Here is a 22562-nt window from a genome sequence, read left to right on the forward strand (position 1 = left end):
GCTTTCTAGTATTCTGGGTATAAAATAAAAGTCCTTGCCCTGTCTCTCAGGATCTCCCACAGCCTCACCACCTCCTTCTTCAGCCACATGTGAGATGCCTTCCTCCACTCTCATTGCTCAGATCTCCTGGCCTTTGGTTGCTCCTGCAACATGACTGGCTCTCCTGCTTGACAGATTTTATGGAAATTGTTCCTTCCATGTGGAATACTTTTCTTCTCCAACCTCCATCCAGCCAACTCCAACATGTTCTCCCGGACCCCTCAGAATTGCTTGGTGCCCCAGGTTTAGACTCTCACTCACTTTATCTGCTCTTTCTCACAACTCATCATCCTTCAAGAGCTCCTCCACTGTGTCTTCTTCACTAGATCATAAGCTCCTTAAAGGTGGACTCCAAGCCTGTCTCACTCATCCCAGGAACTACCATGCCTGTCCCCTTGCCAGATGGATGCCAAACCATTGAAAAATATGTGAAGTAAATACAGACCTCAAAGCATTTAAAGTTAATTCTCTGGGCCAACTGGGTGGTGCCCCCAGAAACATGAAAACTGAATGGGCTCTTCCTGCATTTCTTTCAAACCCAGCTGGGAAGGAGTTTTGAAGGGCAGGCATTAGAAGTGGGGATTCTGGGAAAGGAATCTCAGCCAGGGAGCCAGGCCAGGGCCTTCACTGTGATATAGGAACATTTTCAGGAAGTGACCCTCTGCTAGAATTCCTCAGTCCCAAGGTAGTCATTAGCTTTAAACTACTATGCAGTGTGAATAACTCACCTGTGGAAGAAAATTTAGCACTGGTACTAATGCTATTTTCATCACGAAAATCCTGAAATCCTGACTAATCTCAGCTGAACTCAGTCCAGACTGAGCCATTTCCATAACATTAAAGTATAATGCCTCTTGAGAAACCTATATGCAGGTCAGGAAGTAACAGTTAGAACTGGACATGGAAAAACAGACTGGTTGCAAATAGGAAAAGGAGTACGTCAAGGCTGTATATTGTCACCCTGCTTATTTAACTTCTATGCAGAGTACATCATGAGAAATGCTGGACTGGAAGAAGCACAAGCTGGAATCAAGATTGCTGGGAGAAATATCAATAACCTCAGATATGCAGATGACACCACCCTTATGGCAGAAAGTGAAGAGGAACTCAAAGCCTCTTGATGCAAGTGAAAGAGGAGAGTGAAAAAGTTGGCTTAAAGCTCAACATTCAGAAAATGAAGATCATGGCATCTGGTCCCATCACTTCATGGGAAATAGATGGGGAAACAGTGTCAGACTTTATTTTTTGGGGCTCCAAAATCACTGTAGATGGTGATTGCAGCCATGTAATTAAAAGACACTTACTCCTTGGAAGGAAAGTTATGACCAACCTAGATAGCATATTCAAAAGCAGAGACATTACTTTGCCAACAAATGTCCATCTAGTCGAGGCTATGGTTTTTCCAGTGGTCAAGTATGGATGTAAGAGTTGGACTGTGAAGACAGCTGAGCGCCAAAGAATTGATGCTTTTGAACTGTGGTGTTGGAGAAGGCTCTTGAGAGTCCCTTGGACTGCAAGGAGATCCAACCAGTCCATTCTAAAGGAGATCAGCCCTGGGTGTTCTTTGGAAGGACTGATGCTAAAGCTGAAACTCCAATACTTTGGCCACCTCATGCAAAGAGTTGACTCATTGGAAAAGACTCTGATGCTGGGAGGGATTGGGGGCAGGAGGAAAAGGGGATGACAGAGGATGAGATGGTTGGATGGCCTCACCGACTCGATGGACATGAGTTTGAATGAACTCCAGGAGCTGGTGATGGACAGGGAGGCCTGGCGTGCTGCGATTCATGGGGTTGCAAAGAGTCGGACACGACTGAGCGACTGAACTGAACTGAACTGAAAGTATAACCTGTAGCCATGCCAGCAAAGCCACCTCTTAACATGGACCTTTCAAGGATAGACTAAGGAGATCTACAGCAACTTGAACCACTAAAATGATGACTTGGGGAAATAATTTGCCTTGAATTAAATTATTAAATATTAAAGTAGAATTTAATGTAATCCAATCAAATGTCTTTATCTGAATAGATTTTCCCTTCTGGGTGGTGTGTCATTTGGTCAATCTCCAAATCATTAAAGTCACTCACTACATACCATTTGGGTGCCTAGGATACACTCCGTCAGGGGTCAGTAATCTCAGTGAAAGAAGGGTTTCTACCTATGAAGATCTTATTGTCTATTCAGAGAGACAGACATGAGAACACAAGTGAAGCAAAGGGTTAGATGCATGACAATACGCTTACAACTTCCAAATTCCAAATGATACATTCAAACCCTGCAGAGTCAGACCCTGAGGAATCCAGCTAAACCTCCATGGGACCATGTGTGTTTCTGGGGTCGCTGGCATTTCCTGTTGGCTCAGGGGTCCTCAGTTCCCACACAATCTCATTTTTCAGTGCTGCTTAGCACCGTCATCTCCAACTTAGAAAGCACGAATGTTACAGGGCCTTTACTAATTATAAGCAAGCTCGGTGACTTTTTTTAAATCGCCTTACCAAGAAATTAAGTATGCTTAGTATTCTCAGTGGTTTTAGCAGATTACTGAACACTGTTAAACGTACACTTTGCATGACACCATTTCATGTGAAGTCTTTGCTCAAAGACTATAATCCTAGTGCTTCTCTTTCAGTGACTTTATACATTAAGAAAAAAAAAAATCACCTTGACTTCTATTACATAAGACATTCAGATTTACTTTACCTAAAATTAAATTCCAGCTACATTACTGAGAGTGATATTGTAATGATACATTTATGAAGTATTCCCTGATGTGTATGACTCTACCCCTATGACCAGTGTCCAGGGCAGGGGTTGACACATGGTTTAAAGTGAATCATGGGATGCTTCACAGTCAACTGGAAAGAAATGCTGTCTTTTATTGACTCGGTGTGAACTCAGGAAGATGCAGGTGTTTCATTTTCTGTTAGCAGCGATCCTGCCACCAAACACGGTCCAACATTAAAGAAACCTTAAAGAAGGACAGGGTTGATTCCCAACATCAGTTTGAGCACCTGTATCAACCCCCACCTGAGGCCATGCTACACCTGGCCTTGCATATAAGTGGGCCTAAAATTCCTTTCTATGTTCAGGGCTATGAGTTAGGTCGGATTTCACTTGCAAACCAGAGAGACCTAACAGTCTCATTCGCAGGGAACAAGGCAGAGAGGAGACTGCAGACAAGACAATTATAAGTCATTCTGTATTTATTTGGTATTCAATACACCTCCCTTCCCAGACAGAAAAGACACAGTCTGAGGCATCCCATTTTAATAAATCTTCCACATCCGGCTTTACATTCTGAATTTTTATGCCCTGTAATTGAGTTTTATTACCATCATACAGAAGTGATTAAAATGTTTCCCTGAGATTATAAGGCTGTGCCTTTGTCCACAGAATACCTTTCCTTCCAAAATTCAAGAGAAAAGTAGGAAAAGGGAAGTCTTCTGGTTGGTGGGAGAGGCAGGTAACTTAGAATTCCTGAGAAAAAGGTGTAGAGTCAACCACACCACTAATAGATTTTCCCTGGCTGTGAACTCTTATCCTTTGAATGTCTCCAAACATTTCAGAATGAAAATTCATTTATTCCATATAAAGACATTTTAGCTCAATTATGTGCAGAGCAGTTTTCTGTTAACTGCTAGAGTTGCCTTGATGCCTCAGTGTCCAGTAAAATGCAGAGCTAGTGAGGTATGGACAGCCCTCCCAGGGGCATATGGGAAAAAGCAAAAGCCGAACATGGATAATGAGAAAAAAATTGTTATCATACTACGCAGTTAGGCCTGCAATGTTTTTCAAAACAGTTTGAAATCAAAACAGCCTATGATCCTCCCCAGCTAGGAATGGGCAGGGACTTAGTGGACGATTATCTCAAATTAGGCAATCCAAGTGAGCAAAGCATAAGGCAAATGGACATGAGTCTTCCAGTCTTGGAGCGATGACAGTCAGCTCTGTAGGCAATGCAACTTCAGCAGGAAATCACCCTCCCAGGTTGCAACAACTCACACGTGGGAAGGAGCTAGCTGAGTGGGATCAGTCCCTCTTAGGCAGTGTTGCAAGCCCTCCACCCAGCATTCCCCTAGAATGGCACAATGGAAGGACTGCGTTCCCTACTGAAGATTCCACGTTTTAAGAACAAAGGTTTAAACAAAGGTTTCTTTGTTTAAAGAAACAAAGGTTTCTATAATCTGACCCACATTCCAGGGTGGAGAAAGGCAGTAGGTCCCGGGGTGGGGAGACTGGGAAAGGGAGCAGATGTCAGGCACACACACACTCAGGGACAAAGTGCTAGAGAGCCTGCAGGCCTCTGAGCACGGAAAAGGGAAAGGCAGGCTGAGCATCGGGGGCGTCGCACTTCCAGGAACAGCATCCCTCGGACACAAAGCTCCCAGCTTCCTCCCCTAGGTTTTCTTGTAGTTCTGACAGGCTTTCACCATGTCTTTCAAGAAGTTAGGAACTCCATTCTGCAAAGGAAAGGAGACTGTCATTTCTGTATCCTCATAGCGATGACTCCTGATTCTTGAGGATGTGGCTAAGGTGAAAGAAGATGGCTTTGGGAATATAGATATGACAATAGGGACCCTGAGCAGATTTCCACAGAATGCTGCCACAGATGATGATAAAAGGGAAGACGCAGGACACAGGGTAGGCGGGGGCAACTGTTGTAAGACCTTGTTACATATTTTGGCTTTTGCTAATAAACAGCTAAGATATTTATGAGAAATCATTTTTTTGAAAGGAAAGATAAAACAGGAAGTGGCATGGCAGGGGAAAGAAATAAGAGCAAAGACTTGCTTTATAAAATTAGACAATGGTAAGGATTGAGGGGCAAGAGTGGGTATGTCATCCTTTAGTTAAAGAGTTGCTCACTGTTTAAGAAACGCCCCACACATTGTTCTATTTACTCCTTCTTTACAGGGTGGGGTTATCTGTCTCCATTTTTAAGGGGGAAGAAATTGATGGTTTCCCTAGATCACACAGTCAGAAGCAGGGCCAAGATTCAAACTATCTCGTGTTTGATTCAAAGCCTTTTCACTCTCCCAGGGAGCTGGTGAGCCCTCTCACCAGTAAGTAGGACCTTACAAAGCAGGCTGAATGGTCAGCATGATTCTAGGTTCTAGGCAGTCTCGAATGACCCGGGTACCACTGGGGTTCCCTCTCCTTACTGAAAAGCAAAAGAATCACAAAGAACCTGGAGACTTCTCCAGGCTTGAATATGGTTGGTTGTCTCCCGAGCTAGGTCAGACTAACTCCTCCATGAGCAGATACAGGGTCCCCGGCACCCTTGTTCCTACAAGGAACAGGCTACTGTTTGGGAGGTTCCAGAGAGTGATCCTGGAGGGGTCTTGGCGCAAAGCAGGGTGGGGCTGGCATTCCTTCTAAAGTTTGTCTTTTGTCCCAGCCTCTATCCTGGGTATTGGCCACGACAGGCCTAACATAGTCCATCAACCAAGCAGTTTCATAAAACAGCATCATGAGGCCTGAGACAGCACATCTCTTCAAGCTGACAGCCCCACAGGCTAAGTCAACAGCTGTCAAACACACCACCCCTCGTGCTTCCTGGGGTCTCACCTTAGCAGCCCAGTTAATGACCCAGGACGGAATCTGGCCACCTGGATTATCGAAGTAATACATGAAAACTAGAGAGAGAGAGAAAGAACAATTCAGGAGGGAACCTGTTAGGAAGATACATACAAACCTTGCAAATCTTCCACTTTCATATCCATCCCAGAAAGTAAGGATGCAGGTTACACAGGACTCCAGCAGACTGTCCCCTCTGCCTTGCCTTGCAGGAGACTTACATAGAAACATTGTGGAAAACAGCGAAGGCACCTTCTGCAGCTATTTATTAATCACCTGGCCCCACTCCCGTACTGTTGCCTGGAAAATCCCATGGATGGAGGAGCCTAGTAGGCTGCAGTCCATGGGGTCACTAAGAGTCGGACACGACTGAGCGACTTCACTTTCACTTTCCACTTTCATGCTTTGGAGAAGGAAATGGCAACCCACTCCAGTGTTCTTGCCTGGAGAATCCCAGGGACGGAGAAGCCTGGTAGGCTGCGGTCCATGGGGTCGCACAGAGTCGGACACGACTGAAGCGACTTAGCAGCAGCAGCAGCAAGCAATACACTTAGACACAGTTTCTCATTTAATTAAGGCTCTCATTAATTATATTAATCCTAAGAAGTTGCTAAGATTAAATGCCCATTTATAAATGATAAAGTGAAGATTCAGAAGAGTGGGATGACATGCCCAAAGCGGCACATCTTAACACACATCACAACTAAGTTTAGATTTCGCCTCAGCCTCAAGCCCACACCCACTCCAGGTCAGCAGGTGGCTGCACGGAACTCCTGCACCCAGTGTCTCTTCTGAGGCTGGAACTCAAGGCAGACAGGTTCTGAGTCCCTGGGTTTTTGCTGAGGAGGAGCTGCCGCAGAGGTGGTCCCACCAGCCCTCCTGCTCACCCCTGTCCAGCTTGTGCATGTACAGGACCTTTCCAAAGTGAGTTTCGAACTTTCTGATTCCCTTAGATGTGCTAATTTCATCTAGACAATTAAAGAGTCAGTAAAGAATGAACTGATCCACATGCTAGTCTACCCAAGCTTCTGGGGGTGAACTTATTCGCTCTTCTTTCTCTTGACCTGTGGCCAGTCTCTGACCTCAGGGAATAAGCATCCTGCATTTTCCGTGCCTGCAGTCAGTGCAGTCTTCACACGGGGGGCCCTAGCAGGCACCCCAACCCGTGCCCGCTTTTTACCTTTGCTCCCCTTCTTGCCATCGCTCTGGATCGCCAGACTCTGCTTGTACTGCTTCACCCGGATCACACCCGACTTCTCTGGAAACTGCGGCTCAGAGGTGCTCTGGGCCAGGATCACGTGGACCTTCTGCCCCTCAAAGTCCAGCTCTTGCCGCTGCCGCACGTAAACATACTACACGGCAAGTCAAGGCTCAACAGCAAGGCCCACATCTCAGCTAAGCGGAAGGGAAGCCCACGACAGAAACAAAGGCACATGATTCCATTCCTCCACTTGGTGACTGCTCCCTTGCTCTGTTAGCTCAGGTCCTGCCCCATCTGCCTACCCACCTTACAACAGTCTGGCTCCTCCCACCTGGTGTTGTCATTTGAGAGGATGCATTACCCACTTGATATTGGTTCCCTGCCACTTTAATTATCTGGGGAACCCACTCCTCCTTTCTCCAAGAAGGCAATGAGATCTCAGACTGGTCACTTATCAGCTGTGTCATCCTGGGTGTGCTACTCAACTTTTCTGCTATTGGTTTCCCTCTACAGGAAAAAAGGGTAACACTGCCCTGCAGATAAGCTTGGTGGGAGCATGGACGAGAGACTGAAACAGAATCTCACTCACTAGACAATGGGGTCATTGCTCTCTGTCCTCCCCCAAAGGCCCTCATCATTGACCTCTATGTACAGAGGATGGTCAGGCAAGGGTGCTTACACCTGGCAATCATAGGAAGACGCATGAATAATCAAATAATGAGTAGGCAGATGGCCTCACTGGGTCTGGCTCACCAAGTATCACAAAGCCATTTCATCTCAGTAAACACTCCCAGACCAGCCACTATGTCTATGGCACTATTACAGGGAAGGTAATTCGATTTTAAGAAACAACAGAAGTCACCACTTACTGAGCCCTTATCACGTACATATATCATGGACTTTATGTTTAGCATCAGCTTTGAAACTGAGAACATCACTGTGAATTCAGTATAAATATTCCCATCTTACAAATGACGAAATTGAGACTCAGAGCAGTAAAGAAAGTTGCAGAAGATCCCACTGCCCAGCTGATGTGACGGAGTCTGTATTTGAACCCAGATGAGGCTCCAAAACCTGGTGAAATTTTCATAGCTGCAGAGGGCTCAGCTCTTTAATATGTTCATCGGACTTTCCAATGATGGAAATGTAGGCTTCATAGTAGAAGGAATTAAAGCTTAAAAATAATCCAAAAAAATCAGTAAAAGTATAATACAGCTTCACTAACTGCAGCAGCCACGGCCATGGCGGCAGGCTGCTCAGAGTCTCTGCAGCAGCCACAGTGGTCTGGCCCTCCCCAGGCATGCTGCGGGACGTCTGTCACCCCCACATGCTATTCCCTAGCAAGTAAAGTGCTTACGTGTTTTCAGGAAGGGATGATGTTGCCTTAGCTCTGCATTTCCTCTCTCCCAAGCATTCTATTTTTTCCTCAGCAAATACTGTCCCACAACTCGCTCAGTTCACGTGACAGATATCCCCTGACACTCACTGCAGAAACAACTTGATATATTAACTGAATTTTCACAGAGTTCTTTCAGCAGTTGGCAGGTCCAGTGTGGCACCCAGGCTACGACTGGAGAAACACCCGTTCACTGAAGCCCAGGGAAGTGAAGGCCTTTTCCAAGGTCACACAGCAAACCAGGAGTGAGCACACACTCACCCTGGGAGCCTTCCCTCCAAAACTAATGTTCTTTTCTTCTACACTGTTCTCTGTTCTCAAAACCTGAACAGCCCTGTAGATACAAAGACTGAGATGCTCATTATGGGATTGTGTGGCACTGGAAAGACAACGCAACAGAACTGCAAGGAGCCCCAAGCTTCTGCTCCCCAGAACGCCCCCCAGCAGGGTCCTGTGAGGTCAGAGAGGTGGGTTTGCTCTGGTCCAGATCACCGTCTCTGGACACAGCTGGACCTGGGTCCACACCTGAGTCTGCTGCCCGTAACGGTGAGACCCTGGCAAGAAGCTGATCAGGGTTCTGAATGTCCCTCTGCCTCAGTTCTCTTCCCTGTCTGAGGGAGACGATGGCTCCTAGCCTGCACAGTTTTGGCAGGATGAGAGAAAACCACGTAAAATCTCAGAGATTAAGTAACCACAATTGGCTGAAATATATACCACCTGTATGCAAACTACCTAGCCAAGAAATAACCCCTTATGGAGTCTGTGATGTGACCGAGCCAGGGTACAGCAATCACACAGGAACAATCCCGACACACACTCCCACGCCCCCTCTCTTTCCAGAGCACAATTATTCAGGAGTACACAGGCTTACAGAATGTTACAGCTGGAAAAGATTCCGGCAGTCATCCAGTTCAGTGGTTTCCAACCATTTTTTTTTTTAACCTCCAAGATCCTTTATTTAAAGGATCCTTTATGGAAATTCAGTGTATAAGACAATCAGCTGCTATGATTGAAGAAAAGAGTGAGGTCAAAATCACACCTACCCCCACCCCTATTCCACCCAATCTGTCTACCCAGCAAATGTTCATCAGACCCTCCTAGCCTGGCCCTAAGGGGGCTTCACAGAACCCTGGAATGTCAGCTAAAACTCCCCACATCTATTCAACTGCTTCATATCATAATCGAGGAGACGGAAGGGGCAAAACATAACGCACAGTGTCCAGAGCCAATAATCAGGAAGGAGGGGAGGTGGACAGAGCTGGAAATGCGGGGCCTGAGTTCAGCCCCCAGTCAGCTGCTACGTAAGTCAGCCTCTGTCGCCTGACTTCTCTGGGTCCCGGCTTTCTCCTCTATAGACTGAGGGAATGTACCGAATACTCTTTGTGAAAAGTTGTTTTCAGATGCCCAATTCTGTGGCACAAGGGCTTCCCAGAAAAGGTTCAAGAAAGTATGAGTCACCTTCCTGTGACCCCAGTTACAGATGCTCCATGTCGTCAGGCCCGGAAGTCACACTCTGGGGTCTCTGAAAGCCACACAAGAAGGGAGAGCTTTAGCAGATGCTTCTGCAAGACTCAAAGACAATGTTCTCCACACCTGCTGGACACGCCACCATTGGGTGACAGTCACAGGGCGCAGAAGCACTTTAGAAAGCTGAGTCACGGTGCACCTCTGGAAAGGATACATCTCTGTTAGACATGGGAAAGGGGTACTTCACTTGCCAGTAGACCACTGTTTCTCCATTGCATTCTTTTTCATAGAGTTCTAAGAAAAGAAACAAAACAAAGAAGTTACTGAATCTGGAAGTCTCTGGTTTCAATTAAGAAAAAGCTTTGATATGCTGCCGACCCTTTAGGGATGATAAAACACTAACTCACAAGGCACAGAATTCTTGGAAAAGTCTGATAGATTCATTACCACTGAAAGCTTGTTGCCAAGAGGCAGAGTCTAATAGATATAAAAATGCCATAAAAATAAAAGAACCCAACAAAAGCTGTTCATCATATAGCATAAACAGTCTCAAAATTCAGTGAAACCAAATTAGGAATTAAAATTTAAGGTTTAAAAATCAGGGTAACCACTAGATGCTGAAGCTGAAACTCTAATACTTTGGCCACCAGATGCGAAAAACTGACTGATTTGAAAAGACCCTGCTGGGAAAGATTGAGGGCAAGAGGAGAAGGGGACGACAGAGGATGAGATGGTTGGATGGCATCACCGATGTGATGGACATGGGTTTGAGTAAACTCCGGGAGTTGGTGATGGACAGGGAGGCCTGGTGTGCTGCAGTCCATGGGGCTGCAGAGTTGGACACGCTGAGCGACTGAACTGAACCACTAGATGTCACTATATTACCAACAGTTACACTGTTGTGCCCTTACTCCCCTCTTTAGACTTCTTGACTCAGTACATGTGTCCTGGGACTAAGCCACCCAGTCTGGTGTGTTCAGTTGAGAAATGAAGGTTCCAGAGAGTTCCATGTCCTTCCTAAAAAGCTAGGAAGTGGCCTAACTGTGCTAACTCTAAGTTTCTTGCCTATCTCCCATGCTGTTTTCTGTCACAGTTACAGGGACCAATCCACCATGCTATTGCATGTAAATAGCATCAGCAATTGGAGGGAGATAGTAAAAGAATGCTATGAAGTGTACAGACTCTGCCCCTAAACTGTATGGGAAGCTTCTAATTAACCATTTAGAGAAGAAGCCAAGCCAAGTCCACTGGAGGAACCAAAAGAGTACCTTTAGGAGATACTGACTTTGGCAATGTGTTAATTTAGCTTTTGAAATAACAAAATCTATTAGAAGCAGACTATGGGTAAAGAGCTTGCCAGTCCATTGGTCCAAGAGGCTGCAGATGCCCTTGAAAGGAAGGGAATGAGTGGATATCTGTTGCTTTGCCTGCTTGGCTTTGACTCCCCTGTTCTTGTACCAGCATCTCATTCTCCTTCAGAGCATCACCTTTCTCTTCTTCACTATGTAGTTTAAGCAGAAGTGACTCAGTGATAATTACAGGGCTGGGAAATTGAGCCAGACATGGCCATGGTGATTAGTTTAGGGAAGGCATATGTGGACGAGACTTGGCCACTCTTGTAAGTTTAGGTCAAAAGTGCTTTCATAAAGGCTGTCGGGTAACTCACAGAAGATCTAGGAGGACTAGAGTTAGGTGAAGAACCTCAGGATTACTCCAGAGAAGTCAAACTACTGCTGCCTCTGGACTTTATTCCACAGTGGGGACGTCTGATGCCAAGTACCACACATCAGAAACTGCCAATGTCCACAGTACATGACTGAGCCATGGCTGCCAGGGAAATGGACAGGGAACACCTGCCTTCACCCTTGAATAGGTGGGCATCACAATTCCCCCTACATAGGAAGCCTATTTGATAACACTAAGCGACCCAAAATCATGATAAATGTCCCCAGTACATAAGCGCATGATCGATGCTGAGGCAATTAGAGCCTGTCCTGTGACTCTGAATGCAATGAGTGGGAAAATTCCTATTCCTCTGGGGTGATGAACTTTGTTAGAATGTAAGCCTGCCTCTTGTGGTACCAGGCATCTTTGTCATGACACAAGAATCTGCCCGATAACGTGGTCCACACAGGAGAAAACAGAGTAAAGCTGGAGAAATGAAGTAGTGAATGCAGCTGACCTGGAACGAGACACACATGCTGTTTCCAATGTCATAAACCAAAGCAAAAAAAGCTTTTTCCTTTTCTCACACTGGCATTTGTTACCTTTTGTTTCTTGCAACCAAGATTCCTGCCCACAGCAAGGCTCTGTCAAGGTCTCTGCCCCCCCGGGCTAGCTGTATTTATTTCACTGTGACTGACTGGGATGGCAGAAACTACTCCCCGCTGTAAGTGGCAGGAAGATCCTCTATCTATCGCTGCTCATAACTCTCCATTACTTCCAGGGAAAAATCGAACCCTAGCCTGGTGGTTCAGCTTAGGTCCTTGGGGCTCTGGGCCCGCCTTCCAGCCTAGTTCCAGAGTCTGCTCCCCAACTACTCAACAGCACCCAACTACTCACAGTTCTCTAACATTTTATGTTATTTCATGCCTTCTCTACTTTACTCGTGCTGTCCCCTCGGCCTTGAATGCCCTTAAACCACTCAGCCCCTCACCTCCTCACATATATATATATATAAAATCTTGTTGCTTATAAAACATTGATTCAACCTCTAAAACAAAGCTTCAGTACCACCTTTTCCAAGAAGACTTCCACGATCACCTAGGTTTATGGGATGACAACAAAACTTAAAAATAAGAACAAAACAGCCCTCAGAGAGAACTGGAGAGTGACTTTAATAGTATGCAAGGAACAAACCCTGAGAACAGCAAAGTCATATTTAACTTAGCACTTTAAGATGCATTTGCTAAAATTTAAAATGAAAAATATAGCAAAGTTATACCTTTTGCTTACTAATGACTAGAATAAATAACATGGGATTCTACTTTCTAATTGGTTTTTAAAAACTGTGTCACTCACCTTTAACATATTGGTCCCACTGTTTCCTATAGGCTAAGTCCATATAGACATCTGCAAGCAGATCTGGTAAGCAGTCCTCCAGAACACCAAAGACCTTATACGCATACAATCCAGTCTGCTACAAAAACAGAACAGGCAGAAACAACCTGTTGATTGCCACGTTAAGACTACACAGCATCTGAAAAACACCTGTTCATGTAACACCATTATTGAGCACTTTCCCTTGGTCCTGGTGACACAATGGTGAAGGGCCAGACGGGAGCCTGTCCCCATCGGTCCTATATATCCGGCCTTAGGCATTGGTGCTGGTAACAGCTATATGTTACCCTGGCAATTTAAAAGAGGGTTATGTGACAAATGGTGCCTGAGTTTCAGGGGGAGCAGAGCTAGTGGTACTTTCCTATCTTATCAGGTGTTCAGGAAATATCTCCATGAGGAATTTATCCAAAGTGTCTGTTCTAAATGCTAGAAGGAGTTCAGCACGGGAAGATGAGGAAATCCCGTTGCTGGCTTGGGAGAGGGCCCTTAGGTTGATGGGCTGGCTTACTCAGGGAACAGAAAGCCAGGGGTTCTGGAGCACTGTAATAAGGGAGAGCTGTAGCAGCTGAGGCCAGAGAGGTAGCGGGCCTGGGTCCAAAGGGTTTTGCGACTCAGGGTAAAGGGGTCAAGATTTTAGTTTAACTACTGTGGGAAACCAACTCACGACTTCAAACAGGGAAATGACTTTAAATGGGGGTGGGCAACCTTTAAAAGATGATTCTTGCTGCTTGGTAGAACATAGATCACGAGGAGCATGGAGACGGGCCAGAAGACCTGGGCAGTGGTCCAGAAAAGGAATGACGGTGAGTGGACAGGGAGGTAACAACAGTGATGGGGAGAGCTTAGACATTCAGTGACACATTTCGGAAGTAGTATTAGTAGGAACTGCCAGCAGATGGGCTGTGGGGACAGAGAGAGCAAAGAATTGAGGATAACTCTTGGGGTCTTTCTTGAGCAACCAGGTAGATGGGAGAGGAGGTTCTTTGTGGGTTGTGGGGTAACCAAGAGCTCTACCTTGGGCAAGTGGAGTTTGAGATGCTTATTAAATACCCACATGGGTGTATCATATAGGCAGCTGCTGCTGCTGCTGCTGCTAAGTCGCTTCAGTCATGTCCAACTCTGTGCAACCCCATAGATTGCCTCCTACCAGGCTCCTCTGCCCCTGGGATTCTCCAGGCAAGAACACTGGAGTGGGTCGCCATTTCCTCCTCCAATGCATGAAAGTGAAAAGTGAAAGTGAAGTCACTCAGTCGTGTCCGACTCTTAGCGACCTCATGGACTGCAGCCTACCAGGCTCCTCCATCCATGGGCTTTTCCAGGCAAGAGTACTGGAGTGGGGTGCCATTGCCTTCTCTGATATAGGCAGCTAGCACCCAGGATTTAGACTACTATTTTAAATAACCACAGGCATAATGAAACCCAACACATTGTTTTTACCAATTCCAAGACACAATTTTTCACTAATCGCTCCTTTTTTTCCTATAAATGATTTATGTATAAAAGAAATGAATGGGGAAAGAAACATTAGCTTTAAATCATACTAGTCCCTTTTATTCAGAAAAAGGTCATTTCTATATTCTTAGTTACAAGAGATTCTCTTCTCTTCATGTTAAGCTCCTCTGCGAGGGTTCTGGGCTGGAGTCGGTGACACTATACATTTCACTCCGTACAGTGGCAGCTCACAATTCCTGGCTCCCACCTTGTCAAAGGATCTATTATTAAGATAAAATCAGTGGCTCAGATTAATTTCAGTGCAAAGGCAAACAAACAAAAATGAAACTTTTAGACATACTCATACTTTCAGGTGTGAAAGCAATCCTTTGACTAATCAAACATGAGTCAACTTGTCTTTTTAAACACTGTTCCAGAGAATCATGTGAAGTCAAGGTGTAAACATGGAGAGTCTTTCTAAAGATCCCAAGGTTTCAAGGGTCTCCTGACTCAGGTGGGATAAGTACACCCCAGTCTGGGAATCTCAGATGTACATCAAAGTACCTGGCAGGTAATGGAAGGTAAAATCGAAACTTAATTCATAAGGTTTCAGCTGTAAAAATATACGGCTTTATACCAAGGGTTTCCAACCAGCCAATGACAAACTGGTATGCCTTACCCACTATGTGCTGTGCCATGGATGCCCCACAGGAAGGGCCTTCTCCCCTCAAACTCGCATATGGGAAGATAGTGAGGGTTTATACACAACACACATCTACGCCCACATACACTTAAATCAGCACCGACAGAGAGACAATGCGCTTCTGTGCAGGAATATTGGGTCCCCATTTTCTATACTATTAATCTTGGGCCTAAGACTAACATTGGGTCCAATACTAATAATATTGGGTCCCCATTTTCTATACCATTAATCTTGGGTCTAAGACGAATATTGGGTCCAATACTAATAATATTGGGTCCCCATTTTCTTGATATGGCTTCCCTTGTGGCTCAGCTGGTAAAGAATCTGCCCACAATGCAGAAGATCCCCTGGAGAAGGGAAAGGCTACCCACTCCAGTATTCTGACCTGGAGAATTTCATGGACTGTATAGTCCAGAGGGTTGCAGAGTCGGACACGACTGAGTGACTTTCACTTTCACATTTTCTTTATATAGAGAAATATCAATAACCTCAGATATGCAGATGACATCACCCTTATGGCAGAAAGCAAAGGGGAACTGAACAGCCTCTTGATGAAAGTGAAAGAGGAGTGTGAAAAAGCTAGTTTAAAACTCAACATTCAAAAACCTAAGATCATGGCATCTGGTCCCATCACTTCATGGCAAATAGATGGGAAATAATGGAAACAGTGACAGACTTTCTTGTCTTGGGCTCCAAAATCACTGTAGATAGTGACTGCAGCCATGCAATTAAAAGACACTTGCTCCTTGGAAGAAAAGCTATAACAAACCTAGATAGCATATTAAAAAAACAGAGACATTACTTTGCTCACAAAGGACTGTCTGGTCAACGCTATGGTTTTTCCAATGGTCATGTATGGATGTGAGAGTTGGACCATAAAGAAGGCTGAGCACTGAAAAATTGATGCTTTTGAACTGTAGTGTTGGAGAAGGCTCTTGAGAGTCCCTTGGACTGCAAGGAGATCAAACCAACTAATCCTCAAGGAAATCAGTCCTGAATGTTCATTGGAAGGACTAATGCTGAAGCTCCAACACTTTGGCCACCTGAGGCAAACAACTGACTCCTTAGATGCCGGGAAACTCCTGATGCTGGGAAAGATTGAAGGCAGGAGAAGAAGGGGATGATGGAGGATGAGATGGTTGGTTGGCATCGTTGACTTGATGGACATGAGTTGGAGCAAACTCCAGGGCTGGTGATGTACAGGGAGGCCTGGCGTGCTGCAGTCCATGGGGTCTCAAAGAGTCGTACACGACTGAGTGACTGAACTGAACTGATTTTCTATACAATGAGCAAAAGGGATAATTATGTATAGAAAAAAATGATCTTCTTAGCTTCAGATGAGTTAGCTTTGGTTATCTGGATGCATTAAGACAAAGTGTTTCCTGGAATTAGTCCCTTCCCTCCTGAAGTAGTTTCTGCTCTTAGTGACTTCAGTAATATCACAGAAAAGAAAACAGAAAGCCCTCTAGAAAGAGAAAAATAGAGTGATGCGACTTAACGTGAATACCAAAGAATGAACTACTATGACAACTGCCTTTAAACATTCCCTTCATGGCAGGACTGAGAAATGCCAGAACACCAGAGAAGCAAAATGCTTGGTGATACCTTTGCTAGTCCATCAATAAAATGTTCTTTTCAAGCACTGAGTAGCCCACTCAAGTTCTGGGTCAAAGCAATTTTTTACCCCTCATTTCTTTCAAAAGAAGGGGTTTGTTTCAAAAGAAACAAACTCATATTTTCATTATGTCTCTTAAAAATGAAATTTTCATAATTATAAAAGTAAGTCATATTCATTGAAAAAAATTAGAAGATGCCAAAAATAATAAAGAAAACTAAAACATGTAACTTCATAATCCTCAAACACCAACTGATATTTTGCATATTCTTTGAGTAAATAAATATTTCTGTGTGTTATAAAATGGGAATAAGATAGTATAAACAGACTGTATTCCTATTTTTAACTACATCATTTTGAAACTGAGTGATCACAGCTAATTTTTTTATTCTGTAAGTTATTTCTGTTTCCATATACTTTCACAATTATGAACACTGCTGGAAAAATTCTTCCAAATGGACAAACCTGGTTCATAATTCTAACTTCTTCATAGGCAAGCAAAATGCTTCTTCAGAGATAAATTTTAGGGTCAATGACATTAACATTTTAATGCTCTTTATACTTTTTATAAATCTTGTTTCTTGAGGTATGCCTGTATTGCTATGAACTTTCCCCTTAGGACTGCTTTTACAGTGTCCCACAGGTTTTGGGTTGTTGTGTTTTCATTTTCATTCATTTCTATGCAAATTTTGATTGCTTTTTTGATTTCTTCTGTGCTTTATTGGTTATTCAGCAGCGTGTTGTTCAGCCTCCATATGTTGGAATTTTTAATAGGTTTTCTCCTGTAATTGAGATCTAATCTTACTGCATTGTGGTCAGAAAAGATGCTTGGAATGATTTCTATTTTTTTTTTTAATTTACCAAGGCTAGATTTATGGCCCAGGATGTGATCTATCCTGGAGAAGGTTCCATGTGCACTTGAGAAAAAGGTGAAATTCATTGTTTTGTGGTGAAATGTCCTATAGATATCAATTAGGTCTAACTGGTCTGTTGTATCATTTAAAGTTTGTGTTTCCTTGTTAATTTTCTGTTTAGTTGATCTATCCATAAGTGTGAGTGGGGTATTAAAGTCCCCCACTATTATTGTGTTATTGTTAATTTCTCCTTTCATACTTGTTAGCATTTGCCTTACATATTGCGGTGCTCCTGTGTTGGGTGCATATATATTTATAATTGTTATATCTTCTTCTTGGATTGATCCTCTGATCATTATGTAGTGACCTTCTTTGTCTCTTTTCACAGCCTTTGTTTTAAACTCTATTTTATCTGATATGAGTATTGCTACTCCTGCTTTCTTTTGGTCCCCATTTGCATGGAAAATCTTTTTCCAGCCCTTCACTTTCAGTCTGTATGTGTCCCCTGTTTTGAGGTGGGTCTCTTGTAGACAACATATGTAGGGGTCTTGTTTTTGTATCCATTCAGCCAGTCTTTGTCTTTTGGTTGGGGCATTCAACCCATTTACGTTTAAGGTAATTACTGATAAGTATGATCCCGTTGCCATTTACTTTATTGTTATGGATTCGAATTTATACACCGTTTTTGTGTTTCCTGTCTAGAGAATATCCTTTAGTATTTGTTGGAGAGCTGGTTTGGTGGTGCTGAACTCTCTCAGCTTTTGCTTGTCTGAAAAGCTTTTGATTTCTCCTTCATACTTGAATGAGATCCTTGCTGGGTACAATAATCTGGGCTGTAGGTTATTTTCTTTCATCATTTTAAGTATGTCTTGCCATTCCCTCCTGGCTTGAAAAGTTTCTATTGAAAAATCAGCTGTTATCCTTATGGGAATTCCCTTGTGTGTTATTTGTTGTTTTTCCCTTGCTGCTTTTAATATTTGTTCTTTGTGTTTGATCTTTGTTAATTTGATTAATATGTGCCGTGGGGTGTTTCGCCTTGGGTTTATCCTGTTTGGGACTCTCTGGGTTTCTTGGACTTGGGTGATTATTTCCTTCCCCATTTTAGGGAAGTTTTCAACTATTATCTCCTCAAGTATTTTCTCATGGTCTTTCTTTTTGTCTTCTTTTTCTGGGACCCCTATGATTCGAATGTTGTAGCGTTTAATATTGTCCTGGAGGTCTCTGAGATTGTCCTCATTTCTTTTAATTTGTTTTTCTTTTATCCTCTCTGATTCATTTATTTCTACCATTCTATCTTCTACTTCACGAATCCTATCTTCTGCCTCTGTTATTCTATTTGTTGCCTCCAGAGTGTTTTTATTTTCATTTATTGCATTATTCATTATATATTGACTTTTTTTTTATTTCTTCTAGGTCCTTGTTAAACCTTTCTTGCATCTCCTCAATCCTTGTCTCCAGGCTATTTATCTGTGATTCCATTTTGATTTCAAGATTTTGGATCAATTTCACTATCATTATTCGGAATTCTTTATCAGGTAGATTCCCTATCTCTTCCTATTTTTTTTGGTTTGGTGGGCATTTATCCTGTTCCTTTATCTGCTGGGTATTCCTCTGTCTCTTCATCTTGTTTAAATTGCTGAGTTTGGGGTGTCCTTTCTGTATTCTGGCAGTTTGTGGAGTTCTCTTTATTGTGGAGTTTCCTCACTGTGTGTGGGTTTGTACAGGTGGCTTGTCAAGGTTTCCTGGTTAGGGAAGTTTGTGTCGGTGTTCTGGTGGGTGGAGCTGGATTTCTTCTCTCTGGAGTGCAATGAAGTGTCCAGTAATGAGTTATGGGATGTCTATGGTTTTGGGGTGACTTTGGGCAGCCTGTATCTTGAAGCTCAGGGCTGAGTTCCTTTGTTGCTGGAGAATTTGCTTGGTATGTCTTGCCCTGGAACTTGTTGGCCCTTGTGTGGTGCTTGGTTTCAGTGTAGGTATGGAGGCGTTTGATGAGCTCCTGTCAATTAAAGTTCCTTGGAGTCAGGAGTTCCCTGGAGTCAGGGTTTGGACTTAAGCCTCCCGCTTCCAGTTATTGGTCTTATTTTTACAGTAGTTTCAAAACTTCTCCTTCTATACAGCACCATTGATAAAACATCTACGTTAAAAAAGAAAAGTTTCTCTACCATGAGGGTCACCCAGAGAGGTTCACAGTGTTATATGGAGGAGAAGAGGGAGGAGGGAGTTAGAGGTGACCCAAATGAGATGAGGTGGAATCAATAGTGGAGAGAGTGGGCTAGCCAGTAGTCACTTCCTTATGTGCACTCGACAACTGGACCACTCCGAGATGTTCACGGAGTTATACAGAGAAGGGAAGAAGGAGGAAGGAGACAGAGGTGGCCAGAAGGATAAAAGGGGGGAATGAAAAGGAGGGAGACAGATCCAGCCAGTAATCAGTTCCCTAAGTGTTCTCCACCGTCTGGAACACACAGAAATTCACAGAGTTGGGTACAGTAGAGAGGGGTTAGGGAGGAGACACAGGCGACCTGGTGGAGAAAAAGGAGAGTCCAAAGGGAGAGAGAGCAGTCAAGCCAGTAATCTCGCTCCCTAGTGAAAAATGGGTACTGAAGATTGGGTTCTTAAAGGTACAAAATTGGTAACAAATACATAAAAGCAAAAATTAAAAATCTAGAGTAGAGTTTGGAATTTCAAAAATACGATGTTAAAGAAAAGAAGGAAAAGACAGAGAGAAAAAATGAACAAACAAAAACAAACAAGGTCGTGAAAATTATAAAGAAAATACAGGTACAAAATTGATAACTAATACCAAAAAGCAAAAGTTAAAAATCTAGAGTAGAGTTTGGAATTTCAAAAATACAATTAAAAAAAAGAAGAAGAAAAAGAAAGAGAGAAAACAAACAAACAAACAAAAACAAACAAAGTCGCAAAAATTATAAAGAAAATACAGGTACAAAATTGATATCAAAGACAAAAAGCATAAATTAAAAATCTAGAGTAGAGTTTGGAATTTCAGATATACAATGTTATATAAAAGAAGAAGAGAAAGAAACAGAGAAAAAAAAAAGTCACAGAAATTATAAAAAAAACTATAGGTACAAAATTGATAACAAATACCAAAAAGCTAAAATTAAAAATCTAGAGTAGAGTTTGGAATTTCAAAAATATAATGTTAAAGAAAAGAAGAAAAAAAAAAGTCAAAAAATTATAAAAAATATATATATATAAAGTTTGCTGAAGAAAAAAAAATAGGGTCTTTTTTTTTTGCAAAGTAATAGGTTATAAAAGTGAAAATTAAAGGAATAATAGAGGACTTAAAATTTTTTTAAAAAATTAAAAAAAAAAGAAAGAATGATCATAAAAACAGTAAAAATATATCTAGGACTTTCTCTGGTTTTGTTATAAATCTTTAAGAAAGAATTTTACCTATTTATACTCTCACCAGTAGCAAAGAAGCATCTCACCAGGACTGGGTACCACTGTTTGTACAAATAATTTAGTAGAAGGAAGCATAAATCCTTGTTTTATTTCAGCAACGTACTGATGTGTAATTCTCTTTCAAATTAAAGATATAATTCTGGTGCAAAATTTTTTGCAGATACGTTTTGAAATGTTCCAAGATTTCAATAAATGACTCTAAACAAGTCTACTCAAGAGGTACTTGGCTTTTCCTGAAGGTCCTTCAGAAAAACAGTTTTAAGAATGGCTCAATTTCTTTATCTAAAGTAAAATGCAATGCATGCTTTTCTTTTTTAAATTACTTTTAATTGCAGTATAGATGATTTACACTGTTGGGTTACTTTCTGCTGTACAGCAAAGTGAACTACTTGTACAAATATCCACTATTTTTTAAGACCCTGATGTCAGAAAGATTGAGGGCAGGAGGAGAAGGGGGAGACAGAGGATGAGATGGTTGGATGGCATCATTGACTCAATGGACATGAGTTTGAGCAAACTCTGGAAGACAGTGAAGGACAGGAAAGCCTGGCGTGCTGCAGTCCATGGGGTCACAAAGAGTTGGACATGACTGAACAACAGAAAAACAACATACTTTTCTAATGACCCACTGATTACAGGATACTGTGCTTTCCTACACCACAGGTGGTAAAAGAATTATTCAGTGGTAGATAACCAGCTAATATCATGTGTAGAATATAATTCCCAGAAGAAACAGGATATTCATTATAGCATATACTCTCTTTCTTACTAAGAAAATTGCACAGCTGATCTCTTCTATAAGTAGAGGCAGCCATAAGACAATACCTCCTTCTTTTGAATATGGGTATGATGTCTAGAGCTGAAGTAGCTATTTAGTGATTCAGTTCAGTTCAGTTCAGTCGCTCAGTCGTGTCCAACTCTTTGCGACCCCATGAATTGCAGCATGCCAGGCCTCCCTGTCCATCACCAACTCCCGGAGTTCACTCAGACTCACGTCCATTGAGTCAGTGATGCCATCCAGCCATCTCATCCTCTGTCATCCCCTTCTCCTCCTGCCCCCAATCTCTCCCAGCATCAGAGTCTTTTTCAATGAGTCAACTCTTCGCATGAGGTGGCCAAAGTACTGGAGTTTCAGCTTTAGCATCATTCCTTCCAAAGAAATCCCAGGGCTGATCTCCTTCAGAATGGACTGGTTGGATCTCCTTGCAGTCCAAGGGACTCTCAAGAGTCTTCTCCAACACCACAGTTCAAACAATAAAAATGAGAAAGCAGAGTGAAAATATTCAGAGTTTTACTGACATTGTTGATCAACTGATTCAACGCCAGCAACTGCTAACGTCTGGACTACTTGCTGCTGTTGCTGCTGCTAAGTCGCTTCAGTCGTGTCCGACTCTGTTCGACCCCATTGACGGCAGCCCACCAGGCTCCCCCGTCCCTGGGATTCTCCAGGCAAGAACACTGGAGTGGGTTCCTTCTAGGTGAGAAATATAAACCCCTCTTTGGGGACTTCCCTGGTGACTCAGCTGGTAAAGAATCTGCCTGCAATTCGGGAGACCTGGGTTCAATCCCTGGATTAGGAAGATCCCCTGGAGAAGGGAACAGCTACTCACTCCAGTATTCTGGCCTGGAGAATTCCACGGACTGTATAGTTCAGGGGGTCCAAAGAGTCGGACACAACTGAGTAACTTTCACTTTCACTTTTCACTTGTTTAAGACTTTGTTAATCCAGTTGTCTGTTACTTGCAGCTAAAAGCAAGCCTACTTATTACAAGTGGTTCTTATTGAGA

General features: G+C 43.1%; 1 protein-coding gene across 4 annotated transcripts in view; it reads right to left on the reverse strand.

The window, feature by feature from the left end:
- The window catches only part of LOC102412899 (phosphatidylcholine transfer protein), a 276982-nt gene that overhangs the window by 173371 nt on the left and 81049 nt on the right, over window positions 1–22562 (reverse strand). For 2 of the 4 annotated variants that reach the window (XM_044939647.1, XM_025281264.2), the window contains exons 2-6: window positions 12702–12819; window positions 9895–9974; window positions 6797–6968; window positions 5608–5675; window positions 3225–4499 (exon numbers count right to left, since the gene is read on the reverse strand). The exons of 1 other annotated variant lie outside the window; for it this stretch is intronic. In XM_044939647.1, the coding sequence (XP_044795582.1) occupies window positions 4437–4499; window positions 5608–5675; window positions 6797–6968; window positions 9895–9974; window positions 12702–12819 (501 nt within the window). In that variant the 3' untranslated portion in view covers window positions 3225–4436. Of the gene's footprint in view, window positions 1–3224; window positions 4500–5607; window positions 5676–6796; window positions 6969–9894; window positions 9975–12701; window positions 12820–22562 lie in introns of those variants that run through there. One more of the 4 variants, XM_025281265.2, reaches the window with a different exon arrangement.

This window comes from Bubalus bubalis, chromosome 3, assembly GCF_019923935.1.
Source record: "Bubalus bubalis isolate 160015118507 breed Murrah chromosome 3, NDDB_SH_1, whole genome shotgun sequence".
In the NCBI taxonomy this organism is placed as follows: Eukaryota; Metazoa; Chordata; class Mammalia; order Artiodactyla; family Bovidae; genus Bubalus; species Bubalus bubalis.